Raw genomic sequence first — 20,880 nt, 5'->3', positions numbered from 1 at the left:
AGAGTTGGGGAATCAACAATCAGAGAATAAAAGTTGAAAGTGAGAGGGGAAAGATTTAATAACCTGAGGGGCAACTTTTTCAATCAGAGGGTGGTAGGTGTATGGCCAGTCTTCCCACTGCAGGGGGCGCCGGTGAGTCTGTTCCTCCCACTGTAGGGGGCGCCAGTGAGTCTGGTACTCCCACCGCAGGGGGCACCGGTGAGTCTGGTCCTCCCACCACAGGGGGCGCCAGTGAGTCTGGTCCTCCCACCACTGTAGGGGGCGCCAGTGAGTCTGGTCCTCCCATCACAGGGGGCGCCAGTGAGTTTGGTCCTCCCACCACAGGGGGCGCCAGTGAGTTTGGTCCTCCCACCACAGGGGGCGCCAGTGAGTTTGGTCCTCCCACCACAGGGGGCGCCGGTGAGTCTGGTCCTCCCACTGTAGGGGGCGCTGCAGCCGCCGGTTCGGCGTGACGAGTTTAGTGAGCGCCGGGGAAGACAGGAGGAGATGGTGAGTGTGTGAGGGGAGAGAGGAGAGGGAGAGGGAGAGAGAGAGAGGGGGTTGAGGGGAGAGGGGAGGGGAGAGAAGGGGAAGGAAGGGAAAAGGAAGGGGAAAGGAGGAAGGGGTAGGGAAGAGGAGCCGCTCGGGGCTGGGAGACGGGCCGGGCTGAGGCGGAGCGACGGTTCTGTCAACTCATCGGCCCTTCCCCCCCCCCCCCCCCCCCACACACACCGGGATAGAGAGATAGAGAGTGAGAGAGAAATAGAGAGAGATAAAAGTGCTTGACTTGACTATGTAATGACACCAGAAAATAATCTGGATAGCCGAAGGGTCGACGTTTGTTGTAAATCTAATTTAAGCCCAGGAATTGTTTCAATCAGAGGGTGGTAGGTGTACGGCCAGTCCTTTGCTATTGCTAAGGTACTCAAAATTGCTGGAGAAACTCAGCGGGTGCAGCAGCATCTATGGAGCGAAGGAAATAGGCGACGTTTCGGGCCGAAACCCTTCTTCGCTATTGCTATTGTGTTGTACTGCTTACAGCTGCAAGAACGTGTAGCAATCAATAAAGGGCTAGAGGCCTATTGCGAGTTTATGTACAGGGACATATCTATCCATGCACTGTATACTTGTATTTATACTTATGCATTTTAAACATGTATGTCATGGTTTATACTTTGGCAATATAACAATGTTTTTTTTATCATGCCAATAAAGTTTTTGAATTGAATTGAATTGATAGAGAGAGAGAGATAGAGATATATAGAGAGAGATAGAGAGATAGATAGAGAGATAGAGAGGGAGACAGAGATAGAGAGGGAGAGAGAGACAGAGATAGAGAGAAAGAGATAGATAAAGGGTGAAATGTGAGGGTGAAGGGGAGGGAAGGGACAGAGGGTGGGGAAAGATAAAAAGGGGAAGGAGGGAGAGAGAGAAAAAAACAAAGCGAGAGGAAGGTATAGTGAGGGGAGAGAGGGATTGTGGGGAGGGGGAGAAAATGAGGGGCAGAGGGGGGGAGTGAGAGCAATAGAGAGGGGGAGTGATAGAGAGTGAGAAGGTGTGGGGAATGGAGGGATATGGATTATGTGCAGTTAGGTAAGAGATGGCATCATGTCATGGGAACAGACATTGTGGGCTGAAGGGCCTCTTCCTGTGTTGTACTGTTCATAAGCTTCTATGGTTCTTTGTTTGGGAAAGAGCCAGAAAATCATTTGGATGGGAGGAAGCAGGTCTTGTTACTGAAAAGAGAACCAGTCCTTTGGTCCAATTTCTATCTCACAGAAGGCAATCTATGAGCCGTATCCACACAGATGAAAATTGTTTCCTTAACGTTAATATTCCTCTTGTCTACTGAATATAGATGTGTGTCCCCTCCATCGACTCCTTTTAAGTCAAGACTAAAATCTTATCTATACTCCCAAGCCTTTCCTGACGTCCACTGAGTGAGGGTTATATGTATATACGTATGTAGTTTGTTTGTTTATACTATTCTTATAACAAATGTAAAGCACTTTGGCCAACAAGAGTTGTTTTTTTAAATGTGCCATATAATAAATGTGACTTACTTGACTCACAGACGGCTGTGTGTGTGTAGACATGGGTTACAGATCTCTTTATTCACGTGTTGCCCATGGTGCTGCTAGAAGGAGGAGAGTTGTATTGCCTGGGCTAGTAACAGGTCAGGGATGTAGGAAAAGGTGGAATCTATTCCAGAGTCATACATTGTGCAAACAGGCCCTTCGGCCCAACTTGCCCACGCTGACCAACATGTCTCATCTACACTAGTTCCACCTGCCTGCGTTTGGCCCAAATCCCTCAAAACTTTTCCTATCCATGTACCTGTCTTAATGTTTCTTAAATGTACAGATAGTACCTGCTTCAACTACCTCCTCGGCAGATTGTTCCATACACCCTTTGTGTAAAAAAAAAAGTTACCCTTCAGGTTCCTATTAAATTTTTCCCCACTCACCTTAAACCTATGTCCTCTGGTTCTCGATTCCCCTACTCTGGGTTAAAGACTCTGTGCATCTACTCCATCTATTCCCCTCATGATCTTAAATCTCGATCTATTCCTCCCATGATTTTATACACCTTCGATTCCCTTCCTCAACTAGATAGTGGCTGATCAGACACTCTGTTATGTTTTTTTGCATATCTTTCATTCATTTGTTATATATCTCTCTACATCACCGTGTGTATCCCTCGTCTCCCTTTCCCCTGACTCTTAGTCTGAAGAAGGGTCTCGAGCCGAAACGTCACCTATTTCTTTTAACAATAGGCAATAGGTACAGGAGTAGGCCATTCGGCCCTTCGAGCCGGCACCGCCATTCACTGTGATCATGGCTGATCATCCACAATCAGTACCCTGTTCCTGCCTTCTCCCCATATCCCCTGACTCCGCTATCTTTAAGAGCCCTATCCAACTCTCTTGAAAGTATCCAGAGAATTAGCCTCCACTGCCTTCTGAGGCAGAGAATTCCACAGACCCTCTGTGTGAAAAAGTGTTTCCTCATCTCCGTTCTAAATGGCTTACCCCTTATTCTTAAACTGTGGCCCCTGGTTCTGGACTCCCCCCACATCGGGTACATGTTTCCTGCCTCTAGCGTGTCCAAACCCTTAATAATCTTATATGTTTCAATAAGATCTCCTCTCATCCTTCTAAATTCCAGAGTGTACAAGCCCAGCCGCTCCATTCTATCAACATATGACAGTCCCGCCGTCCCGGGAATTAACCTCGTGAACCTACGCTGTCTGAGCCGCTGAGTTACACCAGCATTTTGTGTCTAAACTCTGTTACGTTATCCAGCTGAAGTGGTGACTGTCTGTTCTTGCCCCCTTAGGGTCAGAGTCAAAGTGGTGGTCACGGAGCCGGTGGTGGCAAGAAGGATGACAAGGTGAGTGTTACTTAACTTGGCGTCATGTTCGGCAAATCATTGTGGGCCGAAGGGCCAATGCCTGTGCTATCTCAGGCTGTTCAACCATACGTTGTACAGATCCACCACCAATTTTCCGGCAAGTGGTGGTCCGGCACGTCCTTTAATCCGGACAAATTTACGAGAGTGCACTGTTGAGGCCTAGAAGCCAGCTGGTAAGATTCACCCTGGCCACAAACTCTTTGAATCACTTCCCTCTGGAAGGCAACTCCGGACTGTCAAAGCCACCAGAGCCAGACATAAAAACATATTTTTTCCACGAGTAGTAGCTCTACTCAATAACCAAAAGTCCGAAGCCTCCATTTGCTCTGGTATTTTATTTCATTCACATGTTTAATCAATAATGTTTTATTCTTAATGTTTAATGTTTTAATCTTAATGATTTACTGCATGTCGTGTTGTTACTTGCGAGCGGAGCACCAAGGCAAAGTCCTTGTATGTGTACATACTTGGCCAATAAACTTATTCATTCATTAATTCAATCATGGTGGCCATTGATGTAACATCTTAAGCGCTCATATCATACAATTGAACCACAGACCTGTTCTGTTAAACATACGGGGCACTTCACGACAAACGAGTGGGGCCAGAATGAAAACATGCCGGCCCACAGGGTGTTGCCGGAGCAGGGGGTTTGAATCTGACAATAGACAATAGGTGCAGGAGTCGGCCATTCGGCCCTTCGAGCCAGCACCGCCACTCAACGTGATCATGAGCGATAATGACTGATCATCCGCAATCAGTACCCCGTTCCTGCCTTCTCTCCATATCCCTTAACTCTGCTGTCTTTAAGAGCTCTATCTAGCTCTCTCTTGAAAGCATCCAGAGAACCAGCCTCCACCGCCCTCTGAGGCAGACAATTCCACACACTCACAACTCTCTGTGTGTAAAAGATTTTCCTCATCTCCGTTCTAAATGGCTTGCCCCTTATTCTTATACTGTGGCCCCTGGTTCTGGAATCCCCCAACATTGGGAACATGTTTCCTGCCTCTAATGTATCCAAACCCTTAACAATCTTATATGTTTCAATAAGATTCCCTCATCCTAAATTCCAGAGTATACAAGCCCAGCCGCTCCAATCTATCAAAATATGACAGTCCCACCATCCCGGGAATTAGCCTGGTGAACCTACGCTGCACTCCCTCAATAGCAAGAATGTCCTTGCTCAGGTTTTAAGACCAAAACTGCACACAATACTCCAGGTGTGGTCTCATTAGGGCCCTGTACAACTGCAGAAGGACCTCTTTGCGCCTATACTCAACTCCTCTTGTTATGAAGGCTGACATGCCATTCGCTTTGGCAAGGCAGGGGCATGGAATCCGCATGCAGACGTCTAAAGATAATCCCTTTGCTTTTGAAAGGATAAGAAGAAGAAATACGAGCCACCCGTGCCGACCAGAGTGGGGAAGAAGAAGAAGAAAACGAAAGGACCAGATGCTGCCAGCAAGTTGCCCCTGGGTAAGGTTTCATATCCGGATGTGCAGGAAGTGAACTGCAGATGTTGGTTGACACCAAAGATAGATGCAAAATGCTGGGGTGACTCAGCGGGACAGGCGGCATCTCTGGAGAGAAGGAATGGGTGACGTTTCGGGTCGAAACGTCACCCATTCCTTCTCTCCAGTGATGCTGCCTGACCCGCTGAGTTACTCCAGCATTTTGTGTCTATCTTCAGCACGGACATTGTGGGCCGAAGGGCATGTCCTGTTCTATGTTCTTTGTGCTCTCACCTCAGTACGGAGTCTATGCGCTGCTTCCTCTGCTATACTGTTCTATGTTCATATTCAGCATGGACATAGTGGGCCGAAGGGTCTGTTTCCACGCTGTGTGACTATGTTCAGCACGGACATTGTGGGCCGAAATGTCACCCATTCCTTCCTGTCCCGCCGAGTTACTCCAGCATTTCTTATCCAGGTGCCATCTTAACCTGGCATAATTGTCAGCACAATCATTGCGGGCCGAAGGGCCTATTCCTGTGCTGCAACTGCCCTATCTCAGGCTATTCAACTTCATACATCGTACCCGGTCCACCACCGATTTTCCGGCAACTGGCAGTCCGGCACCTCCTTTAATCCGGACAAAATTCCGAGAGCTCGCTTGAAACCTCCCCCCCCCCCACCCACCCTCTGGAAGTCGCCCCCGAAAATGTGGCGCCTCGGCCGGGTGAGGGACTCCCACTACCAATCGGCGGGTGGAATTTGCCCCCTGCTGCCGGGGCTCTGGAACTCCGGCCCGGCAGACCCGTTCCCATGGTCGACTTCCAAAGCCGCCTTGGTGGACCAGTATCTCAGCCCCCCCCCGGTCCTCTAGGTCCTAACCTCGTGGTTACATAGAAACATAGAAAATAGGTGCAGGAGGAGGCCATTCAGCCCTTCGAGCCAGCACCGCCATTCATTGTGATCATGGCTGATCGTCCCCAATCAATAACCCGTGCCTGCCTTCTCCCCATATCCCTTGACTCCACTAGCCCCTAGAGCTCTATCTAAATCTCTCTTAAACCCATCCAGTGACTTGGCCTCCACTGCCCTCTGTGGCAGGGAATTCCACAAATTCACAACTCTCTGGGTGAAAATGTGTTTTCTCACCTCAGTCTTAAATGACCTCCCCTTTATTCTAAGACTGTGGCCCCTGGTTCTGGACTCGCCCAACATTGGGAACATTTTTCCTGCATCTAGCTTGTCCAGTCCTTTTATAATTTTATATGTTTCTATAAGATCCCCCCCCTCTGGTTGAGCAGGACGGAGCAGCCGGGCTCCGGCAGGTCCTTGTCCACGAAGGATCAGAAGCCGACGTAACGCTCGGAGCCCACGGTTGTCGTCGATGATTTCCTCCATCGTGCCGACCGACATCGGGGTCCCTCTCGGGTCGTCCACCTTGGACGGGGCAGTTCAGGCGCCTCGATCCACGATCACGCCATCCCCTCACCTCCCCCTGGACACCGCTCGGCCTCCGTGCCTCTGAGGGTGTGGGAGGTGAACCCCAGCCCACTCACCAGCGCTGCTCTTTGCCTGCGTCCATTGCCGCCATCTTGAATCCAAACTAAACAAATCTAAGCACTTCAAGTTATAATGACATATTTTAATTGATTCCAGTATGTGCATTAACAAAGCATCATCAGTAACCTCTGTGTCCGTCTGCCCTAAGCCTCTGTGTCCGTCTGCCCTAAGAATAGGCCCCCACACTGCCCTAGACGGCGTGGTGGTGCAACGGTAGATTTACTGCTGCCTTACATCGCCAAAGAGCCTCTGTATCTCGAAATTAAAAATACTAAGTTTTCAAGAGAGAGTTATACTTAGCTCTTGGGGCTAACGGAATCGAGGGATATGGGGGAAAAAGCAGGAACGGTGTACTAATTTGAGATGATCAGCCGTGATCACATCGAAGGGCCGAATGGTCTACTCCTGCACCTATTGTCTATGTTTCTAAAATAATTTGCCCTCTTTCCTCTGTGTGTTGACAGTAACCCCTCACACGCAGTGCCGTCTGAAACTGCTGAAACAGGAGCGGATAAAAGACTACCTCTTAATGGAAGAGGAGTTCATCAGAAATCAGGAACAGATGAAACCGCTGGAAGAGAAACAAGAGGTTAGTGCTGGAGGACGGCCAAGGGATGAGGCAGCGTTGCCGCTGCACTGGAGGGGTTTTACACGTGACAGTATTTACCCCCACCCTGATTCCATGTGACTACGTGGCGTCTGTCGCTGTTTCTGTCTGATTCTTCTCTCCAGTATCTGTCACCCCTTTGTCTCCCGTTCATCCCCATCCTTCTGCATGGGCGGAAATGCTAGGGGGGGGACGGGACACACGTCCCCTCCTTGCTTTGAGACAATCCCCCGCCCCATGTTTTGTAATCCGAACTTTATCAGACGCTTTCTAAGGACTGAATCGGCCCATTCGCAGGGCCTTTCGGCGTCCGGCGCGGCTTCAAATCAAACTGCTGCATCGATGCTCCCGATGTTGAAACCCCCCGCCGGGCGATGAAAGGCCTCACGAACGGGCCGATTCAAGCCCCACAATTCAGGGCGGACGAAGCTGCTGTGGCTGGAGTTCAGTCCCGGCCCCAAAGCTTTTCACTGTACCTCGGTGAACGTGACCATAAACTAAACCAAACGCCTCTCTTCCAGCTTTCTCCCCCTCCACTACAATCAGTCTGAAGGAGGGTCCAGACCCGAAACGTCACCTATCCATGTCCTCCAGAGATGGTGCCTGACCTAAGGAGTTACTTGTTATTGAAACATATGTGATTATTAAGGGTTTGGACACGTTAGAGGCAGGAAACATGTTCCCGATGTTGGGGCAGTCCAAAACCAGGGACCACAGTTTAAGAATAAGGGGTAAGCCATTTGGAACGGAGACGAGGAAACACCTTTTCTCACAGAGAGTGGTGAGTCTGTGGAATTCTCTGCCTCAGAGGGTGGTGGAGAACGGTTCTCTGGATACTTTCAAGAGAGTGGTAGATAGGGCTCTTAAAGATAGCGGAGTCAGGGGATATGGGGGGAATGCAGGAACGGGGTACTGATTGGGGATGATCAGCCATGATCACATTGAATGGCGGTGCTGGCTCGAAGGGCCGAGTGGCCTACTCCTGCACCTATTGTCCAAGGGTCTCAACCCAAAACGTCGCCCATTCCTTCTCTCCAGAGATGCTGCCTCACCCGCTGAGTTCCTCCAGCATTTTATGTCTACCTTTGATTATAATCATGTATTGGTTAGCACACTGCAAGGGCTTTTCACTGTACGTCGGTGCAGGTGCCAATAAAGTGGTGTGTGTTGATCGTGACGCTGTTGTTATCTCTGCCACTGACAGGAGGAGCGGTCCAAGGTGGACGACCTGAGAGGGACACCGATGTCAGTCGGCACCCTGGAGGAAATCATCGACGACAACCACGCCATCGTCTCCACGTCCGTGGGCTCCGAGCATTACGTCAGCATCTTGTCCTTCGTGGACAAGGACCTGCTGGAGCCCGGCTGCTCCGTCCTGCTCAACCACAAGGTCAGGGGACAGTCGGCGCCTTGCAGACGAGTCCACTTGAAGCCGGGTGATCTTTATTCCATGTGCAGGAAGAAACATATAAGATTATTAAGGGCTTGGACACGCTAGAGGCAGGAAACATGTTCCTGATGTTGGGGGAGTCTAGAACCAGGGGCCACACAGTTTAAGAATAAGGGGTAAGCCATTTAGAACAGAGACGAGGAAACACGTTTTCTCACAGAGAGTGGTGAGTCTGTGGAATTCTCTGCCTCAGAGGGCCGTGGAGGCAGGTTCTCTGGATGCTTTCAAGAGAGAGCTAGATTGGGCTCTTAAAAATAGCGGAGTCAGGGGATATGGGGAGAAGGCAGGAACGGGGATGATCAGCCATGATTACATTGAATGGCGGTGCTGGCTCGAAGGGCCGAATGGCCTACTCCTGCACCTAGTGTCTATTGTCTATTGAACCACTGCAGAGGCTGGTTTCTACTGAAGATAGACGCAAAATGATGGAGTAACTCAGCAGGACAGGCAGCCTCTCTGGAGGGAAGGAATGGGTGTCGTCCCAGGTGGAGACCCTTCTTCAGAAGAAGGGTTTTCGACCCAAAACATCATCCATCCCTGCTCTCCAGAGATGCATGCTGTCTCGCTGAGATGCTGCCCGATCCTTATTTAATCCTGGCAGCTGCGCTGATGTAAAAAAAGATGGAGAAGAAATCAGAACAGTTTGGTATTTGTTCCTGTATTTGTCGCCAGATCAGTTCTTCTCCATTAAGGCACCTGGTTGACAGGTGTCAGGTAGACGCACAGAGTCTCTTGCCCAGAGTAGGGGAATCGAGGACCAGAGGACACAGTTAAGAATAAGGGTTAAGCCATTTTGAACGGAGACGAGGAAACACCTTTTCACACAGAGAGTTGTGAGTCTGTGGAATTCTCTGCCTCAGAGGGCGGTGGAGGCCGGTTCTCTGGATACTTTCAAGAGAGAGCTAGATAGGGCTCTTAAAGATAGCGGAGTCAGGGGATATGGGGAGAAGGCAGGAACGGGGTACTGATTGGGGATGATCAGCCATGATCACATTGAATGGCGGTGCTGGTTCGAAGGGCCGAATAGCCTACTCCTGCACCTGTTGTCTATTGTCTATTGACATAGGTTTGAAGGAGAGGGAAGATTTAATAGGAACCTGAAGGGTAACTTTTTCACACAAACGGGGGTGGGTGTATGGAACGAGCTGCCAGAGGAGGTAGCTAAGGCTGGGACTATCGCAACATTTACGAAACATTTAGACAGTTACACGGTTAGGATAGTTTTAGAAGGATATGGGCCAAATGCGGGTGGGTGGGACTAGTGTAGAAGGGACATGTTTGTGGGTGTGGGCAATGTTGGGCTGAAGGGCCTGTTTCCATGCTTTATCACTCTATGACAATGATATGCGTGAAAGCTAGGAGAGTCGCGCAGTGGGCCAAGTCCTTGTTGTTCCCGAGAGATGGGAGAAGAGACTTTGTTTAGATGTTAGTGATGCTCGATCTGTTCCAGGGCCTGGCCAAGGTGGCCATTCGCGGGTCCAGGCAGCGGGCGGTCGATGGTCACACCGGAGTCGGCTGCCTGCCCCTCTTCCGGGCCCTACGTTCGTCCCTGTCCCTGGAGAGGGAACACACAGTGTCCACGGGGACTCTAGAGGCCTTCTGTGAACGCTGGTCACCGCGGGGTGGGGGGTCGGGCTCATTCTAGATAAAGATGCCGATATTTTATTATAGTGATCGCTTGATGTCGTGACTTTTGTACCCTCTGTAAAATGCAATGAGTGAATAAAGTCCATTGTTAAGACGGAAAAACAAAGTGACGGGTTGTACATTGCCTTGGCCCCAGGTCCACGCTGTGATCGGAGTGCTGACGGACGACACGGACCCGCTGGTGACTGTGATGAAAGTGGAGAAGGCTCCGCAGGAGACGTACGCTGACATCGGCGGCCTGGACAACCAGATCCAGGAAATCAAGGTGGGGGCTGGCGACACACGTCAACTCTGTCACTCCTGCAGCAGCTCCACACTTCAATCCAGCAGGCTTTAGAGAGATGACCCTTCAGCCCACCAGGCCCGCACTATCCTACACACGAGGGTATGAAGGAGGGCTCCAGCCATAAACGTCACCCTGTCCTTTTTTTCCCCGACCTGCAGAGTTACTCCAGCACTTTGAGTCTATCTTCGGGGTGGAAAATAGCAACCTTCATGTTTTTCCTGTTTCGACGAATGCAATCAACCCGGAGTGCACAATAAAATAAGATCAAATAGAACAAGTTGTCCTACAACTTTAGGTTGTGCACTCCACACGCAAGAAGAAGAAGTCTATCTTCCCTGCACACTGACAATAGACAATAGGTGCAGGAGTAGGCCATTCGGCCCTTCGAGCCAGCACCGCCATTCAATGTGATCATGGCTGATCATCCCCAATCAGTATCCCGTTCCTGCCTTCTCCTCATATCCCCTGACCACGCTATTTTTAAGAGCCCTATCTAGCTCTCTCTTGAAAGTATCCAGAGAACCTGCCTCCACCGCCCTCTGAGGCAGAGAATTCCACAGACTCACCAAGCTCTGTGAGAAAAAGTGTTTCCTCGTCTCCGTTCTAAATGGCTTACTCCTTATTCTTAAACTGTGTGGCCCCTGGTTCTGGACTCCCCCAACATCAGGAACATGTTTCCTGCCTCTAGCGTGTCCAAGCCCTTAACAATCTTATAAGTTTCAATGAGGTACCCTCTCATCCTTCTAAACTCCAGAGTGTACAAGCCCAGCTGCTCCATTCTCTCAGCAGATAACAGTCCCGCCATCCCGGGAATTAACCTTGCGAACCTACGCTGCACTCCCTCAATAGCAAGAATGTCCCTCCTCAAATTAGGGGACCAAAACTGCACACAATACTCCAGGTGTGGTCTCACTAGGGCCCTGTACAACTGCAGAAGGTCCTCTTTGCTCCTATTGTCCTACTGAGGTCAATTTACAATTAACAGAAGCCACTTAACCTGCAAACCTACACGTCTTTGGAGTGTGGGAGTAAACCAGAGCACCCGGAGAAAACCCACGCAGGTCACTGGGAGAACGTACAAACTCGGTACAGACAGCGCCCATAGTCGGGATGGAACCCGGATCTACTGGCGCTGTGAGCAGCAACTCTACCGCTGCCCCACCGTGCTGTGGGATGTTGTGAAAGGTTGGGGTGGGGACGGGGTGAAGAGCAACACGTAATAGCATGTCTATCCTTCCGTTCTCTCATCATGTTTGTATATCCTGCAGGAATCAGTGGAGCTCCCCCTCACCCACCCCGAATATTACGAAGAAATGGGCATTAAACCTCCGAAAGGAGTCATTCTGTACGGCGCGCCTGGTACAGGTAGGTGTCAACTCTGTCAGCAATGCTGCTTTCCTCAATCAACTTCCCGAATCTCCTCTTCAATTTAGCTTTGGGATTATTTATGTCACGCGTACCAAGGTACAGTGAAATGTTTTGTTTTGCGTGCCATCCAAACAGATCAGATAATATCATACATCAATAGAATCAAGTGAAACCCAAGTACTAAGAATAAGGGTAGACAAAAGTGCTGGAGTAACTCAGCGGGTGCAGCAGCATCTATGGAGCTAAGGGCCCGAAACGTTGCCTATTTCCTTCGCTCCATAGATGCTGCTGCACCCGCTGAGTTACTCCAGCACTTTTGTCTACCTTCGATTTTCCAGCATCTGCAGTTCCTTCTTAAATTCTAAGAATAAGGGGTAAGCCATTTGGAACGGAGACGAGGAAACTCTTTTTCACACAGAGAGTGGTGAGTCTGTGGAATTCTCTGCCTCAGAGGGCGGCGGAGGCCGGTTCTCTGGATGCTTTCAAGAGAGAGCTAGATAGGGCTCTTAAAGATAGCGGATTATGGGGAGAAGACAGGAACAGGGTACTGATTGTGGATGATCAGCCATGATCACATTGAATGGCGGTGCTGACTCGAAGGGCCGAATGGCCTACTCCTGCACCTATTGTCCATTGTCGACTAGAAACAAGGAACGGCAGATGCTGCGTTACGTAAAAGGAAACTATATGCTGGAGTACCTCAGTGGGTCAGGCAGCACCTGGAGGACATGGATAGTTGATTTTTCGGCTTGGGACCCTTCTTCACACTTCTTCACGTACAATCAGTAGAGCAAAGTGGAAGATACAGAGTGCAGAATATAGTTCTCAGCATCGTAGCGCATCAGTTCCACAGACAAAGTCCAATGTCCGCAATGGGGTAGAGGTGAATCGGACAGTACCCTAGCTTATGGAAGGACCGTTCACAAGCCTGATAACAGAGGGGGAAAAGCTGTTCCTGAGTCTGGTGGTGCACGCTGTCAAGCTTCTGTACCTTCAGCCGGACGGGAACGGGGAGAAAAAAGGAATGACCGGGGTGGGATAAGTCTTTGATGATATTGACTGCTTTTCTGAGGCAGCGTGAAGTGTAGATGGAGTCAGTGGTGGGGAGTGTGGTTTGTGATGGACTGGGCGATGTTACTACTGGTTCAGCTGGCGAGAGTGTAGGACGTGTGAGGGGCTAGAGGGAGCCTACTCTGCCAGTTGGCCCACTCGGTGTACAGTGTGGGGCCCCTGCGCTAGCACACGGAACAGCCAGGGAGCAGAGGGATAGCATGGAAATAGGCCCTTCGGCCCACCGGGTCCGTGCCGATAAAGGAAACAGGCCATTGTCAGCTGTGGGCTGGGTGAAAACGGGTTCCAGACAATGAGACTCAACAAGTTGACTGAAGCTAGTGCGATGTGGGTGGGGGAGGGATAGCGAGAGAGGGGATGCAAAGGTTATTTGAAGTTGGACAAATCAATATTCATTCCACTGTAGATAGACACAAAATGCTGGAGTAACTCAGCGGCGCAGGCAGCATCTCTGAAGAGAAGGAATGGGTGACGTTTCGGATCGAGAGCCTTGAAGGCTCTCGACCCGAAACGTCACCCATTCCTTCTCTCCAGAGATGCTGCCTGTCCCGCTGAGTTACTCCAGCAGTTCACATCCAGGTGCCATCTTAACCTGGCATAATTGTCAGCACAATCGTTGCGGGCCGAAGGGCCTATTCCTGTGCTGTAACTGTTTCGGGTCGAGACCCTTCTTCAGACGTTTACCCACACTCATTCCACTGTACTGTGTTCTATGATCCACACTGCACCGCACAGTTTGCTAACACAAGCCTCTTGTTTAATGGCGAGCAGGTAAAACTCTGCTGGCGAAGGCGGTGGCGAACCAGACGTCTGCGACCTTCCTGCGGGTGGTGGGCTCGGAGCTGATCCAGAAGTACCTGGGCGACGGCCCTAAGCTGGTGCGGGAGCTGTTCCGCGTGGCCGAGGAGCATGCGCCCTCCATCGTCTTCATCGACGAGATCGACGCCATCGGCACCAAGAGGTCAGCACGCGGCCGCCCACTGCCATCACGCTGTACAGACGCAGCGCGGAAACGGTCGCCCTGCAGCACCGTGGCTGTCAGCTGCACCGCTGACAAACGCCGCCATCCCCGGCCCCTGATCAACGCCCACTCCTGTTCCTCATTGAGTGCACTGTAGACTTTAGAGATACAGCGCGGAAACACCAGCGATTGCCCCAACACTAACACTATCCCACACACTAGGGACAATTTTCACTGAAGCCGATTAACCTACAGGCCGGCACGTCTCTGGAGTGGGGGAGGAAACCGGTGATCTGTGGCACCGCACTAGCTCTGTGTGTATGTGTGGCTGGATCGACTATGGTGTGGCACTGCGCTTGCTGTGTGCGCTTGTGTGTATAGACTGTACGGAGTGGCACCGCGCTTGCTGTGTGTGTGTGTGTGTGTGGATAGACTGTGTATGGAGTGGCACCATACTGTGTGTAAAGCCAGCCCCATTGTGAACTTGTGCTCCGTTCCCAGGTACGATTCTAACTCTGGTGGTGAGCGTGAGATCCAGCGCACCATGCTGGAGCTTCTCAACCAGCTGGACGGCTTCGACTCACGGGGTGACGTGAAAGTGATCATGGCCACAAACAGGATAGAAACCCTGGACCCCGCTCTCATCAGACCAGGTCAGCTCTCACCTACACTGGAAACTGCTCGCTAGTCTGCTCCGCAAAGCCTCTAGTCATGGAAGACAAATCATAGGTGTATTTAGTTTCGGGATACAGGGCGGAAACGGGCCCTTCGGTCCACCGAGTCCGCGCCGACTAGCGATCCCCGCACATTGACACTATCCCACACACACGGGACAATTTACACCCAAGCCAATTAACCTACAAACCAGAACTACTTTGGAGTGTGGGAAGAAACCGGAGATCTCAGAGAAAACCCACGCAGTTCACAGGGAGAATGAACAAACTCCGTATAGACACCACCCATAGTCAGGATCGAACCCGGGTCTCTAGCGCTGGATGTCAGCAACTCTACCGCTGCGGCAGTGTGCCGACCTTTGTTGGACATTGTTCAACGGGAACGTGACCATGTTCAGACTCGATAGATTTCCGCAGTTTTCCGCCTGGTTAGTTGGTCAGAGACTGGCCGCTCGTTCACAAGTTATTGGAGTAGAATTAGGCCAGTCGGCTCATCGAGTCTAGTGTGCAATTTAATCATGGCTGATCTCTGCCTCCTAATCCCATTTTCCTGCCTTCTCCCCATAACCGTCGCCCCTCGATGGTGGCTTGAGAGGGAGTGCTCTGTTATTGCCTGCACCAACACTGGGGCAATACCTGAGCCTCACCCTGTTGCTTTGTACCTCCTGGGCAAATGGCGCTGGTGTGGGGCATCCACCCATCTGCCGGTCAAACCCCCGCCCACCACCTGTATCCACCTATCACTCCAGACGGACACAACAAGCTGGAGTAACTCAGCGGGTCAGGCGGCATCTCTGGAGAGAAGGAATGGGTGACGTTTTGGGTCACAGTGATGCCAAACACAAATTGGAGGAGCAGCACTTCATATTGCGCAAGAAGGAACTGCAGATGCTGGAAAATCGAAGGTAGACAAAAATGCTGGAGAAACATCTATGGAACGAAATAGGCAACGTTTCGGGTCTGTAGAAGGGTCTCGACCCGAAACGTTGCCTATTTCCTTCGCTCCATAGATGCTGCCTCACACGCTGAGTTTCTCCAGCATTTTAGTCTACACATAATACTCCAGGTGTGGTCTCACTAGGGCCCCACTTTGTCTCCCAGCACTTCATATTTCCCTTGACAGCTTATTATAATCCGTCCAAAGAAGGGTCCTGACCCAAACGTCGCCTCTCCATGTTCTCTAGAGAACTTTCTGACCCGCCGAGTTACTCCGGCATTTTTGTGGGGTTTTTATTTCTGTAAACCAGCATCAGCAGTTTCTTATGTGGAAGAAAGAACTGCAGATGCCGGATAAAATCAAAGGTGGATGCAAACTGCTGGAGTAACTCAGCGGGTGAGACCCAAAGTGTCACCCATTCCTTCTCCATAGATGCTGCCTCACCCGCTGAGTTACTCCAGCATTTTGTGTCGGCTGTTTCTTACGTCTAGTTTCTCTTGCTCAATGATCCACCTTTTATTATAATGTATACAAAGGTACAGTGAGATCTTTTTTTGCATACACAACAGTAATATTATTGGCATGCATTGGTACAATTCCCAATTAAGCGCCCACTGAGTCTAACGCAAAAGCTGCCAGGTTTCAGCTCCACTTGCCAGTCCCAGAGGCAGTTGTTGGTCACAGAGCCATCGCCTCCATCCAGTTATGTTCCAACCCTGATAGACACAAAACGCTGGAGTAACTCAGCAGGTCAGGCAGCATCCCTGGAGAGAAAGAATGGGTTGACGTTTCCGGGTCGAGACCCTTCTTCAGCCATCCATTATGTTTAGCATGACATTGTGGGCCGAAGGGTCTGTTCCTGTGCTGCACTGTACTACATATGCTGACAGATGTGTTCCCCGGCCTGTTTTACAACCCAGCAGTATGAATATTGATTTCTCTAACTTCGTTATCCTTGCTCTCCCCCTCTTCTTTTCTCCCTCTCTCTTTCTCTTTTCCTCTCTCTTTCTCTTTTCCTCTCTCTCTCTCTCTCTCTCTCTCTCTCTCTCTCTCTCTCTCTTTCTCTTTCTCTTTCTCTCCCTCTCTCTTCCTCTCTCATTATCTCTCCCTCCCTCTCTCGGTCCCTCCCCTACCCTAGTTTTCCGACTAGTTTCGCTGCCCTCCTGACTAATTTTACTCTTCGTATGCCTCCTTGTCGACTTCCCCTCAGCCAACAATGATCTAATCTACATTGCCTTGTACATCGTCTGCTTTGATCTGTCATTTTCACCCTTCCATATCTCGAGTTTCCCGCTCCCCCGACTCTCAGTCTGAAGAAGGGTCTCGGCCCGAAACGTCACCCATTCCTTCCCTCCAGAAATGCTGAGTTACTCCAGCATTCTGCGTCAATTTTCCCTTGACTGGTGTCATTTGGCTGCTGGGTTACTTTCCGACAACGTTATTGCGGACCCAAAATACTTATCACACGGAGCACTGAGGTTTAGTTTAGTTTAGTTCAGAGATACAGCGCGGATACAGGCCCTTCGGCCCACCGAGTCCGCGCCGACCGGCGATCCCCGCATACGAACACTATCCTACACACACTAGGGACAATTGTGTTTACATTTACACCAAGCCAATTTACCTACAAACCCGCACGTCTTTGGAGTGTGGGAGGAAACCGAAGATCTCGGGGAAAACCCACCGCAGGTCACGAGGAGAACGCACAAACTCCGTACAGACAGCGCCCGTAGTCTGGATCGAACCCGGGTCTCCGGCGCTGCGAGACAGCAACTCTACTGCTGCGCCAACACAGATCTCTCCTCTTGTTTCCTGTCCTTGCAGGCAGGATCGATCGTAAGATTGAATTCCCTCTCCCGGATGAGAAGACCAAGCGGCGAATCTTCCAGATCCACACGAGCAGAATGACGGTGGCGGTGGATGTGAGCCTGGATGAACTGATCCTGGCCAAAGATGACCTCTCTGGGGCAGACATCAAGGTGAGTGGAGAACCTGGTCCTGTTTGTCACTCCATGCCACGAGCTACACTGACTCCTGGGTGCAGGAGATGATCATATGGATATCTTTAAAACCCAGATTTGAGAGATTCTGGATTAGTGCGGGTGTCAGGTGTTGAGGGAACAATGGATCAGCCATGAGTGAATGGCGGAGTAGACTTGACAGGCTGAATGGCCTCATTCCTGCCTCAACCAGAGAGCAGTGCTGAACTACCATCTACCTCTCTGATGTCCCTCGGACTATCCTTGATCAGACTTTGCTGCCTTTACCTTGCACTAATCATTATTCTCTTATCATGTATCAATAAGAATAAGGGGTAAGCCATTTAGAACGGAGACGAGGAAACACTTTTACTCACAGAGAGTTGTGAGTCTGTGGAATTCTCTGCCTCAGAGGATGGTGGAGGCCGGTTCTCTGGATACTTTCAAGAGAGAGCTAGATAGGGCTCTTAGAGATAGCGGAGTCAGGGGATATGGGGAGAAGGCAGGAACGGGGTACTGATTGGGGATGATCAGCTATGATCACATTGAATGGCGTTGCTGCCTCGAAGGGCCGAATGGCCTACTCCTGCACCTATTGCCTATTGTTTAATACACTGTAAATGGATTGATTGTAATCATGTATTGTCTTTCTGCTGACTGGTTAGCACGCAACAAAAAGCTTTTCACTGTACCTCGGTACACGTGACAATTTGCTCCTAGAACGTATGATCAGAGGCATATAGTGTGGAACCCCAACTTGCCAGCAGTGACCAAGATGTCCCATCTACAGGAGTCCTACTTGCCCACATTCTCTCCTATCCGCGTACTTGTCCAATTGTTTTTTCAAAGTTATTATAGGACCTGCCTCAGCTACCTCCTCTGTCAGCTTGTTCCATACACACACCCACCAAGGTGTGGCCAAGTTATCGCTCAGGTTCATATTAACTCTTTCCCCTCTCACCATCAACCTATATCCTCTGGTTCTTGATTCTCCTTCCCTGGGTCTTCCTTCTCTGATCATTCATTCTATCTATTCCCCCTCATGACCTTACTACACTCCTTCGTAAGATCACCCCTTAGCCTCCTGCTCTCCAACGTATAAAGATTGATTTAAACATATAACATCAGCCCACCGAGTCCACGCCGACCATCGATCAGCCGTTCACACTAGTTCTATGTTATCCCACTTTCCCATCCGCTGAGGACAATTTACAGAGGCCAAATAATCTACAACCGCGCACGTCTTTGGGATGCGGGAGGAAACAGAAGGCTGCGAAGGCCAATTCCATGGATATTTTTAAAGCAGAGATAGACAGATCCTTGGTTAGTGCGGGTGTCGGGGATAATAGGGTGAAGCCAGGAGAATGGGGTCGAGAGGGAGAGATAGATCAGCCATGATTGAATGGTAGAGTTGACTTGATGGGCCGAACAGCCTAATTCTGCTCCTATCACTCATGATCAATAGACAATAGGTGCAGGAGTAGGCCATTCGGCCCTTCGAGCCAGCACCGCCATTCAATGTGATCATGGCTGATCATCCCCAATCAGTACTCCGTATTGAATGGCGGTGCTGGCTCGAAGGGCCGATTGGCCTACTCCTGCACCTATTGTCTGTTGTCTATTGAACTTACGAAACCGGAGCATCCGGAGAAAAAGCAGGCGGTCACAGGGAAAACGTGCACACTCCGCACAGACAGCACCCGAGGTGGAGATCAAGCCAGGGTGTCTGGTGCAAGCGAGGCCGCGGCTCTACCACGGTGCCAGCCCGCTGTCATGTGCGCGGGCGTGTTCAATGACAGAGAGGTTTGGTAAGGCGGCGAGTCTGGATTAACCTGGGCCCTCTCCTTGTTCCAGGCCATCTGTACGGAGGCCGGTCTGATGGCCCTACGTGAGCGAAGGATGAAGGTGACTAACGAAGACTTCAAGAAGTCAAAGGAGAACGTCTTGTACAAGAAGCAGGAGGGCACTCCCGAGGGTCTGTACCTTTAACCTAACTGTTCCTCGCACAAACCTTGCCACGTCACCTCTGGAGAAAGCTCTCGGCTGCGGGAGTCAGGTGACGGACATTCGCATTCAGGGTGTTTGTTTTGTCTGGCTTGCTTCATCACTCCAACAGGAGCCCTTCCTCCCTGTAAGTCCTATCTTAATAAATAAAATATAAACCCTACCTGTTTTGCAATGAACTGCGTCGGTTCCTGTCAGCTACTGGGACGGTTGTGCTTTGATGAGATGCTCTTTTCTTTTCGATGGTCAATTTGGGGTTAACCCACGGTAGGTAAGTCCCTGCGGAAACAATGAACTGCAGGTGCTGATCAACGTGCTGGAGTAACTCAGCGGGTCAGGCAGCATCTCTGGAGAACATGGATAGGTGACGTTTCAGGTCGACCCAGGTTCAATCCCTACCTCGGATGCTTGTCTTTTTGAAGTTTGTGTACGTTCTCCCCGTGATCTGTGTGGCTTTTCTCCGGGATCTCTGGCGTCCTCACACTATAAAGACGTACAGGTTTGTAGGGTAATTGGCTTGGTAAAATTGTAAATTGTCGTGTGTGTGTGTGTGTGTGCGCGTTAGCGCTCGGGGATCGCTGGTTGGCATGGACTCGGTGACGTTTCTGGTCGAGACCCTTCCGAAAACAGGCCCTTCGACCCACGAGTCCGCACCCACCAGCGATCCCCGCACAAGGGTCTCGACCCAAAACATCACCCATTCCTTCCTTCCAGAGATGCTGCCTCACCCGCAGATTTACTCCAGCATTTTGTGTCTGCCTTCGGTGCACCAAGGGGCCTGTTTCCGCGCTGTATCTCGAAACTAAATTTGCTAATGAATTCCTTTGTGAACGGCTGCAACCGCAAAGCAAGAACAGTGTTAATCTGAAGCCATTCAGTTCCTGTCTTGCCCCCTACGCTCATTAATTGTGTGCCTGAAACAGCAGGCAGTTGTACCAGCCAGTGTTGGTCCTCAGCAATACACAACCACAGGCACGCACTCCTGCAGACCTGTTAATCTTTGACAGGCTCTTTCACAGTTGTAGATTTATCCTACAGTCACAGACTTCAAGGTGCTTCAGAGACTCGAGGTACTTCATTGACACCTCTACCCAAGTGCAGAGGAATTATTTTTTTGCATATAGTGCAAGTGACAATCCAAATATCTATTCGTCACAATTACAATTTTGTTTATTGTCACGTGTACCGAGGTACAGTGAAAAGCTTTTGTTGCGCGCTAACCAGTCAGCGGAAAGACAATACATGATCACAATCGAGCCATTTACAGATACGCGATAAAGGGAACAATGTGAATAACATTTAGTGCGAGTGGATGTGCAGCGGAGCAGGCTCGAAGGGCTGAATGGCCTACTCCTGCACCTATTGTCTAATGTCCAGTAAAGTCCGATCAAAGATAGTCCAATCATACTGATGTGGCGAGATACAAAATGGGGGGTAGACAAAAGTGCTGGAGAAACTCAGCGGGTGCAGCAGCATCTATGGAGCGAAGGAAA

The 20,880-nt window shown here is 50.3% G+C and overlaps 1 protein-coding gene across 1 annotated transcript; it reads left to right on the top strand.

Moving 5' to 3' along the window:
• The first annotated feature begins 403 nt into the window (after positions 1 to 403).
• psmc1 (proteasome 26S subunit, ATPase 1) lies at positions 404 to 19,558 on the top strand. The gene is made up of 11 exons (XM_033027548.1): positions 404 to 489; positions 3,318 to 3,371; positions 4,772 to 4,868; positions 6,868 to 6,992; positions 8,215 to 8,400; positions 10,244 to 10,372; positions 11,662 to 11,758; positions 13,604 to 13,793; positions 14,295 to 14,446; positions 17,229 to 17,383; positions 19,238 to 19,558. The coding sequence occupies exons 1-11, from the start codon at positions 487 to 489 to the stop codon at positions 19,370 to 19,372; spliced, it is 1,323 nt and encodes a 440-aa protein (XP_032883439.1). The 5' UTR covers positions 404 to 486; the 3' UTR covers positions 19,373 to 19,558.
• Positions 19,559 to 20,880: the final 1,322 nt, after the last annotated feature.

This window comes from Amblyraja radiata, chromosome 9 (genome assembly GCF_010909765.2).
Source record: "Amblyraja radiata isolate CabotCenter1 chromosome 9, sAmbRad1.1.pri, whole genome shotgun sequence".
Taxonomy (NCBI): domain Eukaryota; kingdom Metazoa; phylum Chordata; class Chondrichthyes; order Rajiformes; family Rajidae; genus Amblyraja; species Amblyraja radiata.
This window is presented reverse-complemented; position numbering and strand designations above follow the sequence as displayed.

Bases quoted from the DNA above. Each gene is read 5' to 3' on its own strand.
- psmc1 (XM_033027548.1), top strand. The intron at 4,869-6,867 runs GTAAGGTTTCAT...GTGTGTTGACAG, and splicing joins TGCCAGCAAGTTGCCCCTGG to TAACCCCTCACACGCAGTGC. The intron at 10,373-11,661 runs GTGGGGGCTGGC...TATATCCTGCAG, and splicing joins ACCAGATCCAGGAAATCAAG to GAATCAGTGGAGCTCCCCCT.